The 13,496-nt window shown below is 46.7% G+C and overlaps 1 protein-coding gene across 7 annotated transcripts in view; it reads left to right on the top strand.

Moving 5' to 3' along the window:
- CAMTA1 (calmodulin binding transcription activator 1) overlaps positions 1–13,496 on the top strand; it is a 540,293-nt gene that overhangs the window by 18,091 nt on the left and 508,706 nt on the right. For all 7 annotated transcript variants that reach the window (XM_084875718.1, XM_084875717.1, XM_084875716.1 and 4 more), the window contains exon 2: positions 9,018–9,087. In XM_084875718.1, coding sequence (XP_084731844.1) covers positions 9,018–9,087 — 70 coding nt within the window. The remainder of the gene's footprint in view (positions 1–9,017; positions 9,088–13,496) is intronic.

The raw sequence follows: 13,496 nt of genomic DNA, 5'->3' as shown, positions 1-13,496 counted from the left end.
TGAGAGAATGAGAGGTAATTCTTTTAAGGATTTTGTGGTAAATGCAGAGTGCTGGTACAAATAGTGGTGAAATGATTGATCAAGTCCAAGTTGAGGAAAGAAGTCCTGGGACCTGTGGTGTATTAGTTATCTGCTGCTGCGGTAACATATTGCCCAACATAGTGACTTAGCACAGACAATTTATCATGCTCCTGGGTCAGGATTTCAGGCTAAGTCCCGGCTTCGGGGCCGCAGGATGCATCAGGCGGTGGTCGGGCCAGGATCATGTTCAAAGGCTCCTCCCCCCCAAACACGCATGGTGGTTTGGAGGATTCTGTCTGGGGGGCTGTTGGCCAGAGGTCACCCTCAGTCCCCTGCCGTGCGGGCCTCTCCGTCATGGCCGTGAGCTCCATCAGAGCTGCCACAGCGGGACAGGAGGCGCCACCCGTCCTCATCCCAGCAGGGGTCAGCGCCCGCCCGTGCCCGTCTGTGGGAGAAGCCAGCCGCTGGGCCGCCCGCACCCAGGCCAGGGCTTACAGAGCGGTGTGTGTAAACAAGAGCTGGGGGCACGGGCCCACCAGGAAGTTTTCCTACAAGCAGGGAGAGTCTGGCAGCGTTAAAACGGTTCTTCCGAAAGACGCAGCGGGCAGAGCGGGCGCTTTTAGAGAGGGCAGTCATGTTCACCTACAGCCCTGAGGGCGTGGTGACCCTCTCCGCAAGCTGCCCGCCCTCTGTTCTGACAAGGGTGGGGGCAGGTGCCAGTCCTGTAAGGTGCATTAACAGACTGTGATAATGGCCAGAGGTAAACCCTTGGCCTGGCCAAGGTTGAATTCCTGCCCAGCAGATTCCCGGCCAGTGGAGTGTCGGTGCTGCTTGCCTTAGGTGTGGTGAGGATCACGGGAGTGGTACCCACCGAGGCTCTTCCAGGAGGAAGGGGCATGCAGCCGAGGGTCGGCTGGATCCTTCCCCGTGCTCTGCGGCAGGCCTGCTAACGTGGCTCTCTGGCGCGCTGTTATTGAACTGGCCTTTACTGACGCTGTGTGCTGTCAGGGCCTTTTGACTCGACTGTTCGCTTTTAGGATAAATGACCCCAATCTGCGACACCTTTCAAGTCCTTTAAGTTTTTATCTATTTATTTATTTATGTTTGTTTGTTTGTCTGTTTATTTATTTATTTATTTATTTATTTATTTATAAGAATCTGCCCTTGCTATTCCTTGTCACTCTTTTGCTTCTCCCTGTCACTTTCTTGCCATCCTTTCTCCTATGTGTGGCTTCTGGTCCGCTCTGGGCATGACAGCCTGATTATGGGGACTGGGAGGAGCTGAGAGTACGCAAGCCGGGGATTCCGATCGGGAAGCCCTTCTCCCGGGGAAGCACACGCGCGTTTGGGGGTGACTTTGTAAAGTTCACTTGGCCTCAGCGTGCATCTGGGCTTCCTCACTGGCTCTGGCTGCGCGTGGATGAGGTGGGGTCCGTGGGGCCAAGTTCCATTCGGAGCGTGGCTGCCCTTTTCCTGCTCTGCAGGGGCCGTCGGTGCCACTCCCCCGGGCTTCCATGAGCTCTGGTGTTCGGGCTGTGGCGGCTGGTGATGGCGCCCGCAGTGCGTGGGCCACAGCGTGTTGGAGAAGCAGGGGAAGCCTGTCCACCGGTGACACCATGGCTGCAGCCGCCTGCCGTTAGGGCGCTGGGATGGTCCGCAGGGTCCTCCGTGTCCTCTCAGCGCGGAGCTTCTCTGTCCCAGCCGCTTGCCTGCAGTTCGCATTGCTCCTTGGGGGAAATTAGTGCCTTCCTAGGTGAGCCTGTGTTCTTCGCAGACAGCACAGCGGCAGTGCGGGGGCCTGCTCCCGCTCCCGCTCTGCTGCTGCCCAGCCCGTGCCCTTGGCAAGTGTCTGTGCCGTGCCTTGGCGTCTCCTTTCCTTGGGTAGGCATGATGTCTGCTCTGCTCCCCATAGGACCACCTGCAGGGTTTTCTCTGAAAATGCTTGTTATATGTACATAATATCAAATAGAATGCCCGCTTTGCTGGGTTGATTGTGTTGATATTTTACAGTACTCTATTTTTGAGGGCTTAAAAAAATTGTTATCATTGGTACCAGGAATGGCAGTGCTGCCTAAAACAATGTCATTTTAAATTCGGTGTAGCTTTTTTCTGAATATGCTCTATTGGATTGTATTTGTACAGATGTGGACACTTAATAAGTGCTCTTTGATTATTTTCAGAATATTGAGAATACTGGCTTCCTAGCCAAATTAAATTTATGCAAGTTCTGTGATCCCGTGATTCATATCTGGAAAGAATAATTTTTTCATTCTGAAATCACTTTAAATACGCTTTACATGAATCTGGTAATAGTGAATCAATTACTGTGATTTCTCAGGTCATAAATCAGGCTTGAACTATTGTAGTACTAATTTCTGTGTAAGCTTCTTAGAACTTCAGTAGTTTTATGGCCTTTTTTAGCTACTTGTTTGCTTTTGAACTCAATTCGAGGCGTTGAACTCAATTTGAGAGCCTAAAATGGTCTGTGCCCCAGATATACCATGAGGTTACTCTTCGCTTTCTTATTAGCCGCCTCTGCAGCGTGAAGCCATTCACCTACCAGCCTCCCCTTTAACTGGGGTACACACTTTAATTTTGTCTATCCCACAGGAAGGCTGCGAAGGTTGTTATAGTAGCGCTTACGGTGTATTTTAAACTTCTTGAGAAGAGGTAGTATGTGAGTGGAAAATATTTTTGTTCTGTAGCATATGCTCCGCCCCCCCCCCCCCCCCCCTTGTGGCTCAGAAAGGATAAAGGAGCCGTGTTTGGAGGACAGGCTGGCCTTCCCGTGTCCGAGGTCCTTGGCCTCGTGCTGGGAGGGTCTCCGGGGCAGGGTCGTGCCGGACCCCGTGCCCTTTGGTCCAGCAGCCCTTGCTCTACCACGAAGGGGAGTGCTCCTCCTGTTGGTGTCGGGGACCCTGAGAGCGTTTTGTCTCACTGCTCAGTTACTGTTCAGAGACCAGAGGATGGGGCCTCTCAGGGCCGGAGGAGGGAGGGAGACTCAGAGGACCGTGGCCTTCAGCGCCTCTCCCATCAGAAGGCGGAGAGGGGGCCACCCTCTTCCTCCCCCGCACTTCTGGGCACGTCTTCATCCAGGAGGTTAACCCTCTGTGAGCTTCTCTCATTAGCCAGCCCTTAAGCACTGGAGATCCCAGAACGAAAAGCCGGACAGCCTTCAGGATGCCCTGGTTACAGTCTCGTTCTGAGTATGTCAGAAAACCAGTTCTCAGAGAAGAAAGACTGCCAGGCTGGTTTTAGATGCCGAGTGGCGTTAGGGCTTACTAAAGGTGGAGTTGTGGGTTAACAAGGCATTTCTGAGAGGAATGACTGTTCTATAGTTACCCCCCCACCCCCACCCCCCCACACACACACATTCCAAATGGCACCCTGGCAGAGGCTGCCCGCTGATCACGAACTCCATCTCCTCTTCCTGGGCACGGAGCCAGACTGCATTTCCCAGCCGCCCTTGCAATTAGGTGTGGCTTTGTGGCCAAATCCTAGCCAATGGGGCAGGGAGAGCAGAGAAGTGGGCACTTCCAGGCCTGGCCCGGAACCCCTCTGGCACAGTTGTCTGTGCCCTGCCCTCCCTGCTGGTTGGTGCGGAAGCACCCGGTGCCCAGGAGGGCTCCTGCCACAGGAAGGGGGCAGCATCGGTGCCAGAGCCTCTGCTCGGAGGAGAGCTCGCTGCTGGTCAGGCACACCTGGTTGGGACTTCACATGAGCAAGAAGTAAATATTTATGGTGTTTGAGCCGTGATACAGTTTGTTCTGAGTTTCCTCCCTACCCGATGGAGGCATGAGGCCTGGAATGGCAGGCAAACTGGTGAGGTTAGTGAAGGGGTAAGGATTTGAGACTCTGCTTAATTTTGATTATTTATGTCAGGTAGTAAGTACCGACCAGTGAATTTTAAGAATCAGTTTACGTCATGGTAAAATACATGAAAAAGCGTTTTCAATGCCTCACTTCTAATTGATACAAGTGGCTTATTGCAGTCAGTGTAGCCTCTCTCCGCCTTTGATTTAATAAGCTCTGTGGGTCCTCAGTTAGCTTTAAAGGGACTCTATGGAGACTTAAACATTCTCAGTCCTTATTTCAAAGAACTGTAAACACAGTTTTCATCATGCTACTTCTCTGCTCACAAGCCTGCAATCACTCCTTATTACATAGCATTTTGTTCATTTATTGCAACACCCAAAGCCTGTGTACACCAGGAATGTGGCTGCATGTGCCGTCCTGGCTGGGGACAGAGATGAAGGAGACAGTTGTGCTTGGCACACAAGGTGGCTCCTGGTTTCTGCACTCTGCCATTTGCCCCTGCACCAGCCTTTAATAAGTCATGTGCTATTTCTTCATTCCGTTTTAAAAATCCTCACCCAAGGATATATATTTTTTAAAATATATTTTATTGATTTTTTACAGAGAGGGAGGGAGAGAGAGAGAGTTAGAAACATCGATGAGAGAGAAACATCGATCAGCTGCCTCTTGCACGCCCCCTACTGGGGATGTGCTCGCAACCAAGGTATACTACATGCCCTTGACCAGAATCGACGCTCTATCCACTGAGCCAAACCGGTTTCAGCAAGGATATGTTTTTTTATAAATTGAATTTTTAGAGAGAGAGAGGAAGGGGGAGAGAGAGAGAAATAAACATTGCTCGATGGCCTCCTGTATGCACCCTGACTGGGAATTGAACCTGCAACCTCCTAGTGCACTGGAAGACACTCGGACCAGTTGAGCCATCTGCCCAGCTCTTCATTCCAATGGATAGTGCACTTTTTGAAGGCAGGGGATCTACTCTCCCCTCTCGGCCACTTCTTAGACACTGGACATTATCACAGTCAACCATCATCTAGTCTCCTTTAATGATCTTGCTCGGATATTCTGGCATAGTTTTGTATTACAGTTGGTGCTATCAGATAGAAATCATTTCATGGAATTATGGGGTTGCGGAATGCTAGGACTGAAAGGGTCTTTTTTATATTTTTTGCAAGAGGAAGTTTATTTAGAAAGTTACAGGGGTGCCATAGCCAGTGTGCTCAGTGGTCAGAGCATTAAGTTCAATTCCAGGTCATGGCCCTAAACTTGGGTTGCAGATTCCGGCCCTGCCCTGATCTGGGGCAACCAATTGATGTGTCTCTCTCACACTGATTCCTTCCCTCCCTCCCTCCCTCCCATTTTCTCTAAAAATAAGTGGAAAAAATATCCTTGGTGAGGATTAACTCAAAATAAGTAAATAAAAGAAAGTTACAGGGACAAAAGAAAGGCCTGGAAGGGTCCATTTTAGATCGAATGCCTGGTTTTTAGATCATCTAGTAGCTGATACTCATGGCGTAGCCTGGGCGTTAGAGGCCCAGCGCAGGCTCACTCAGGCCTGTGAACCAGAACCGCCTCGTAGCGAGGTCTCAGGTGACTGCCATGCGCATTGAAGGTGGACACACTGCTCAAGGTCAGCTCCCCTTTCACTCGGGGGAAAACCAGGACAGTTAGGTTGCCCGGAGTCACACGGCTATTTATTCCAGTGGCTCCCGAGCTGGGATACATCTTGGTTTACTTGGGAACCTTAAACAAATCCTGATGCCTGGGTCCCACCCCATCCGTTCTGACTTAACGGTCCGGACTGCAGCCGGGCTCGCAGGGTGAACAGTCTCTGAATGACCGCTGTGCAGCCAGGCCGAGAGCCGCGCGGCGGGCAGCGAGAGAGAACCAGGTGCTGATGCTCCACCCGGGCTGCACAGCCAGAAACATGCCTCCCCTGCCTGGTGCTTCCCCGCTCCTGCCCCATTTCTTTCCTTCACAGCGCTATCGCCTCACACTCTTTGATGCTGAGGAACAAATGGAAAGAGGCTATGCAGGCGGCACCAGCAGGCCTAACCCAGTCAGAGGGCGGAGGCTCCTGAAGGACCAGGGATCCGAGTTGGGATTCAGAGGCAGCCAGAGGGCAGCGGAGGACTTGAACCCAGATCTTCCTGTCATTGACCCCTGCTGTCCTGTGGGCAGAGAGGTCAGCTGCTTGCCTGGGCTTCTCAGCTGGGGTGGTGGACCAGGGGTGCAGGGCTTCAGTTCTCCAGACCCTCATATCGGGGGCCACTTCCGCTCAGTGTCAGCACATCTCTGGGGGTCCAGTGAGAGGACCTCACTCCGTTTGGCCCCTGGCTAACACAAGGCAGTCACTTCCGGTGTGGGTTTCCTTGTGCTTGTCTTGAGAAGCTGGTTATTTTGAGGCTAGAACAGCATTTGTATCACTCTCACTTGTGGGAGTGAGTCTGTCCTGGTTAAACTAGACTATTAGAGACGCTTGATTATGCCAGTGCTGTAGCCAGATCATGGTTGGTTGGTCGCGATATTTCTGTCACATGTTATTTTTGGTGTTTAATTCTTCTGATTTGTCATTTGGTATATTTTGCCACTGATTTATCTATCATCAAACTTTGAAGTAAGGTGTAAAAGTCCTTTTTTGGGAAGCCATTTATTAGTGTGTTCTACACAAGTGATTTATAAAACTTTTGATGTTAAGGCCATTTTTGAAATGTCTTGATAAGTGGTAAGCTCATGCTGTCTTAATTGTTAATAGGGAGCCAGGAAATGTTAAGCTCCGAATGTAAGACATTCGTTTTAACATCATGAAGTTTCGTTTCAATTCTGAAGCCACAGTGAGATGAGATGTTGCGGGAGAGGCTTTGGGGGCGGCTCGGCACGTGCTCCGGAGCCGGAGCGCCGCTGACGGGCTGTGAACGCTTTTCCTAACGCGCTCCGAGTCCGCGCTCCCAGTCCCGGAGGAGCGCGCTGGATTCCCAGAGGGACTGGCTTCTGAGGTTTCCGAGTTCAGAGGGAGCGTCCTGGGCCCAGATGCTGGCTTAGTAGCAGGTGGCTACTAAAGACGCTGCCACGGTTGCCAGTCAGCAGTTACCACTACCGATTAAGTCAAACAGAAGGCTGATAAAAGTCCTGCAGCAAGAACTTTCTGGAAACAGAAAGTAATACGTAGGAAGCAGATGCTTATCCTGGTAGCTAAGAGTCACATTGTGGAGAAGGACTTACTTATGGGGAAGCACTTGACCATGAATATAAGGAGGAAAAATAAAAATTTGTGCAAGTCAACGTTAGTCAGATTTCAACTCTTTTTGGCACAAAATTTTAGTTCTTAGAAAACATTGTTGGAGATTACTCTTACTGACTTTAGTAACATTTTTTGTTGGTGTGGTACTTTTGAATTGAAAGCACTATTGTATGCTTTATCCTATTGAATTCTCCCAACAACCCTGTGACCTCAGAGAGGGGTGTCCTTGCTACCTTAAAAAAAATATATATATATATAGAGGTCCGAGGCATGAATTCATGCACCGGGGGTCCCTTGGCCTGGCTTGTGGAATCGGTCCTTAACAGGCTCTCCGACATCCCCCGAGGGGTCCTGGATTTCAAGAGGGTGCAGGCCAGGCCGAGGGACCCCTCCAGTGCACAATAGGGCCGGGGAGGGACATGGGGAGTTGGCCCGGTGGGGAGGGACTGTGGGAGGGCTCCAGGGCATGTTCTGCCCCTCTCGCTCAGTCTCGCCCTATCAGCCAGACCCCAGCAGCAAGCTAGCCAACCAGAGCGTCTGCCTCCTGGTGGTCAGTGCATGTCATAGCAAATAGTTGAGCTGCCTTAGCATATCATTAGCATATTGCACTTTGATTGGTTGAATGGCCTACCGGATGACCAGGCACTTAGCATATTTTATTATATAAGATTTTTATTGATTTCCGAGAGGGAGAGGGAGAAGGAGAGAGAGATAGAAACATCAATGATGAGAGCTAATCATTGATCAGCTGCCTCCTATATGCCCCCTACTGGGGATCAAGCCTGCAACCCAGGCATGTGCCCTGACCAGGAATCAAACAGTAACCTCCTGGTTCATGGGTTTATGGTCAACCACTGAGCCACGTCTTGCTACCTTTTTTGATGAGGTAATACAGAGGTAATTACATTCCAAATGACAGCTAGTAAGTGAGAGAACTGAGCTATTTATATTGTAGAGAAAAATGTTAAAGTGGTTGTTGAAAGTCTAAATAGCCCTTGGTTTTCTAGGTATATAAATATGTTGTTTTAATGCAGGATGAATAATCTAAACATTTATTTAATACTGCAACCAAAAGAAAAGGATATTAGGACCGAAAATAATTGGTTGGCAAGACTCCCAGAGATGGTTTTCCTTTTTTAAAGTTACTATTGTGCCGGTTCTTGTATGGACACTAACATTTTACCCACATGAAGCAGCCTGGGCGCAGAGACCTGTGCTCCAACCTCCTGACCTGCGGCACCTGCTGTTCTGTTAGCTGGCACTCAGTAGAGTCTCTTGAATGAGTTGGGTGTCGGGTTTACTCTTGGGAAATGGGTAGCATTGTCGTTGACTATGGACTGAACTGCAAAATGAGTATGGCATTGGCTCTTCTTAGTAAAGATTTACTGTGAACAGCACTTAATGCTTCCTTTAACATTTTTTTTTTTACAAGTAATACATATTCCCTGCATATGTCTTTTTTCATACACACAGATTTTAAATTTTGTAACATTCAAGTCTACAGAATAATTGTAGGTGTTGTGCACAGAACTCGTTTCCCCTTGAACTATGTGAGGATAAGTTGCCAATATGTTTCAGCCCTGCCCCTCCCCTCCGAAATGCTTTTGTATTTCCTGCGAACCAGAGCATTTTCTCCGTCACCATAACTCGGAAGCCATGCCCATCATGCTGGTTGGCCCGGTGGTAAGCTCTGGGCCGCACTCGGCCGTCTCCTCTGTCCCTAAGACACAGCAGTCCTCCCAGGCTTGGGCTTCCCTGGCCCTGCCACGCTCCATGGAAGAGTGCAGGCCGGTCATTCTGGAGACGGGCCCTCCTTCGGGGTTGCTGATGTTTCCTCATGGTCAGGTCCGCGCTGTGCGCTTCGGCAGAAAGACCACAGAAGAGCCAGTGTATGTCTCTTGCACAGGTTAGTTTTACATTTTATTTTCTGTTTCCTTAGAGCGTTTCCCAAAGTGTATTCTGCGGAACTAGCACCTACTGTGTTCTCAACACCGTGCCGCCTCTAGAAGGTAGGATTTGAAAAGCTTTTGACTTATAGGACGGGTGGGCTTGGCAGCATGAGTGTGTCCGGCATTGTAGTGTGATCAGGACTTCAAGACCTGAGTTCTGCCTTTAACTGGTTGTGTGATCTTAGATGAGTTACTCAATCCTTCTGGGGGAGCAAATAATCCTCCCTTTGTGACCTTACGTGAGGACTAGGAAGGGCAAAGGGGTTAACCACTTGGGGATTCAAAGCACTCTGCAGTGTCACATTGAAACAGTGATTCTGTCACTCTGGTGTCAGATTCCAGGGGACGCAGAGTAGGAGTCCTGAGGGAGAAGCCACAGGTCATGTTTGAATCCCAGCTGAGCCACTTACTAGTTGGATGTTGGGCAAATTAATCTGAACCTCTGGCTCTTCATCTGTGGAATGGGGTGATTATGCCCTGATGGGTTCAATGGGAGGATTCAATGAGAGCAGGCCATGTAAACGCCTCCAGGAGGCCTGATATGGAGTCCTAAATGTCTACTCTCTCAGCAGTAGCAGGCAGTAAGCTTACTGGTCACGGGCAGCTCCATGGACATTGCATGGGATGAAGCAGGAGAAGATGCTCCCAGACTCAAAAAATGGGGTAGTCGATTGCAAAGCTCCAAACCCCACTGGAGCTGCCCCGCACACACATTTCAGATGGAATGTAAATGCAGATAGACATTCATTGAACCTGGGCCAGAGATTTAATGATAAGATCGACAGAAAAAAGCATGAATCTGGGCCACCTATGGATAGGGGGGTCAGGTTTGATAATCACACTGTGAGAAGAGGAAAGGGGTTGTTAAAGAGCAAAACTACTTCTGTTTTTCTATTAAAAAACTTATTTTTTTAACCTTTAAATATCTTTTGGATAATTACAACGGAGTTTAATTCATTTTGGAGAATCTCTTTGGGAAGGAATAAAGAGAAATCCTACCAATGCTGGCACATACTTGGTGCTTAATTAATATGTATTTTGGATGAATAATGATTTGCAAGTCTGACATTAGTAGTGGCAGTATTTGCTGCTGTGAGCACTGTGCTGACTTGAATAGAACAATATGTGGCTGTTTTCCTGAATCAGTTCCCATCCTGCTAATTAAATCTAAGCACATGATAATTAGAGCTAAACAGAAAATTGTAGAGCTTCCTTTGAATTTTACCACTCCAGGCTGATCAGATATGTTCCTGGTAAGATCTAGCAGTTTGATACACTGTTATATCGGCTTATTTTGAGCAGTTTGGTCTAGAAGTTGAGAGATTAACTGTAATCAACTTGATTAAATAACAGAACCAACATTATTTAATTTTTATTAATTATGAACAAAAATAAAATGGATGCATCATTTCCAGGTTAGAGTTGATATAGTTATAATTTCCCTTGCAGAAATCAACAGGGGGTCCCAAGGAAAGTCACACGTATTTCTTTGGATTTAAATAAAGGATTTGGCAACGTGAACCTCAATTTTTAGCAATAAAACATGAAAATAAGAACTCCTTGCCTTATTAAGTGACTGCATATTTTTGTGTATTTTAGAAAGTTTTAGTTAAATTACACTGTGTCTCTGAAATTATTATTCGGAAAATATTAGAAGATTGACTGGAAAAGATGGTTCATTCTCTAGAATTATAGTTGTCAGCCACGCAAATCATCTGTCAGTTTCAGGAGCTTCACTAGTTATTTTTATTGTGAAGGAGGTTAGGAAATAATTTTCTGAAGTCATATATCAGACCTGAGCATTACGCTAGATAACGATAATGAAGTGTTTCGCTGGATCTGGTTGGCACTTCCATTTCGCGGTGTCAGTTAACTGTTTACATTAAGTCCTGAGGTGCGTTTGGAACCAGTGATACCTCAGGTTACTCTCAGGTGCTGTTACAATCCTGTCCAAAGACAGGATTTAAAAACTGGCACTTGTATTTATCTAATTATCATGTCAGTGAAGTTATTCCAAAAAGATGAAAAAGGAGTTCTTTTCCAGTGGGAAAGCAAAGTTACTTTTTATGACACTTTTAACTGGAAAAACAGAAATTTGAAAATAAGCGTCTTAACATTTTGCCTATATGAATGAGTTCCTATTTCCCCCCAGTACTAAAATTGCTGTCTTCATAATGCATAGTGGGAAATTTACCCGTTATGTTTCTTAAAAACATCCCACTTCTATTCAGCGTGCACCTAGAATTCTGGAAATAGCACAGTTAAAGATGATTAGGGGAGCTCATTGGCCTGGCATACTTCCGCTCCTGCTGCAGCCTGGCCGCACAGCCCACGGCACTATATTTAGGAACGTGATTGAGACAGTGCTTACACAGCCATCCTCCTGCTCCTCTTAGAAGCCCTCGCGGCTCACCTCTGCCTGATTCCCTATCAGAGGGGACGAGGCTTTTCTACAGCAGCTACTGGTGTTGCTGAGAAGAGGGCACTCTCACTCTCTCCCTCCCTCCCCCTCCCAAGCGTGCAGACATACCTGTACATAGATGTACTTTATTTATTTAAAAAAAATATTTTATTGATTTTTTTACAGAGAGGAAGGGAGAGGGATAGAGAGTTAGAAACATCAGTGAGAGAGAAACATCCATCAGCTGCCTCCTGCACCCCCCACCAGGGATGTGCCCGCAACCAATGTACATGCCCTTGACTGGAATCGAACCTGGGACCCTTCAGTCCTCAGACCGACGCTCTATCCACTGAGCCAAACCGGTTTTGGCCATAGATGCTCTTTAATGTGTCACAGGGACGGCTAGTTCCTCAGAGAGGCTGAAAGGACAGACACTTGACATCAGGCTGTGATCACAAACAAAAACAGAAGCTGGGGCCTAATATTCTGTTATTATTGTTCAAAGCACCTTTTAAGTGGTTTTCTCAGCGTATGATACGCCTAGACATACATACAATTCAGGGTCTGCCATTTATTAGCACCTGGCATAGCACTGTTTTCAGAAAGGCACCCTGTAAGTGGGGATATTTGAGTTAAGTATAGATTTTAGGATTCCTCCTCTACTTTCAGAATTGTATAAACATGGGACATTTTATAAAGTAAGAATAAAACCACCTCGGGGGCGGAGAGGAGGGACGGGAGGGGAAGGCTCCTGGGATTTGCCTTCTGCTCTCTACAGTCTGAGGCCCCGGTCCCCTCGGGGCATGAGGTGCAGGGAGCACACGTCAGCACGTGAAATTACAGGGGTTTTGTAGGGTGCAATTAACACAGAACTTTCTAGGAACATTCTCTTAGTTTAACATTCTTGGTTACATAGCAAGATTTAAAAACGTTTAATTTAATTTCACCCTTAAGTTCAAAATTTGAATTCTAAAATCAGTCAGTTTTGAAGTTTTTACCCTGCTTATAGAAATGGGAGATGGGCATTATAATTCAATCGGTTATGTAGTTCATGGACCAAAAAAGATTGAGTATGCTAAAGCTCTCCTAAGTTCCTCTCTACAAAATATTTCCATATGATGTAGTAAATTTCTTTAGACTTTATTTCTACACCCAATATTTCCCTGTTAAGATATTTTCCTTGAGGAGAAATGTGTAAATGAGATGAAAAATGCTTGGAGAGGATTTTATTGTGGCTGTAGAAAATACTTTTATTCTTTTATGGTTTTGACATGCTCAAAAAATAGACCTATGCTAAGTAAGCAACATTATAGTAAATGACTAGAAAGATAAGTTGTTGTATTTCACTTTTGACATTATTGACGAATACCGGTGTGCCTCTAAAAGGCTGTTTAATTGCAGATAGGTTAGGTCACTGGATTACAGTCAGTTCTGAAGGGGCTCACGGAGGAGAATTAGTGGTAGTCTGATTCTCCTTGATTTAGGAAAACTGAAGGTATTAAGTAACTTACCCAAGATCACACAATCAGAAAGGAGCAGAACTGGGACTCTTACTTGGAGTTCAGTATTTTTATTACATTTTGTTATTTCAACCGCGCTTTCTGGAGCAGATTCCGTGTTTAGTATTTAATCATTGCTCCTTTGTACCTGGTTATGCTCTGCGTCCTTTGGATATTGGGGCTTCTGTTTAACACAAAACAAAACAGAACTGGAGTGGGGACTGAGAAACTTGGAACTCAATGTGCCAAAACTGGCAAGAAATTTTGAGCCACGCAAAGAGGACGTGGTTACAGGAATGGAATAGGAAATGATGTGCAAATAAATAAATGAATAAAATGATACATAAAGGAAATGATCTCTTCTAGAAAGTACCAGGGAGACCAATTATCAGGTAGTGAGACATACCAATTAGTCTGAAAGTAATAGATTTCTCTTTCACTTAATTTAGAAGAGTTATATTTTGATGAAATACATTAATGATATAGATATATATGTAAATTGAGTTAATTAAAATGCTATATTTTTACATTTAGGCTAGAAAGGTCAGCTTCTGTACTACCTAGCTAAC

Source organism: Pipistrellus hanaki (genome assembly GCF_964339955.1).
Source record: "Pipistrellus hanaki genome assembly, chromosome: 2".
NCBI lineage: Eukaryota > Metazoa > Chordata > Mammalia > Chiroptera > Vespertilionidae > Pipistrellus > Pipistrellus hanaki.
The sequence above is the reverse complement of the archived record's forward strand: the minus strand, read 5'-3'. Positions and strand labels throughout refer to the sequence as shown.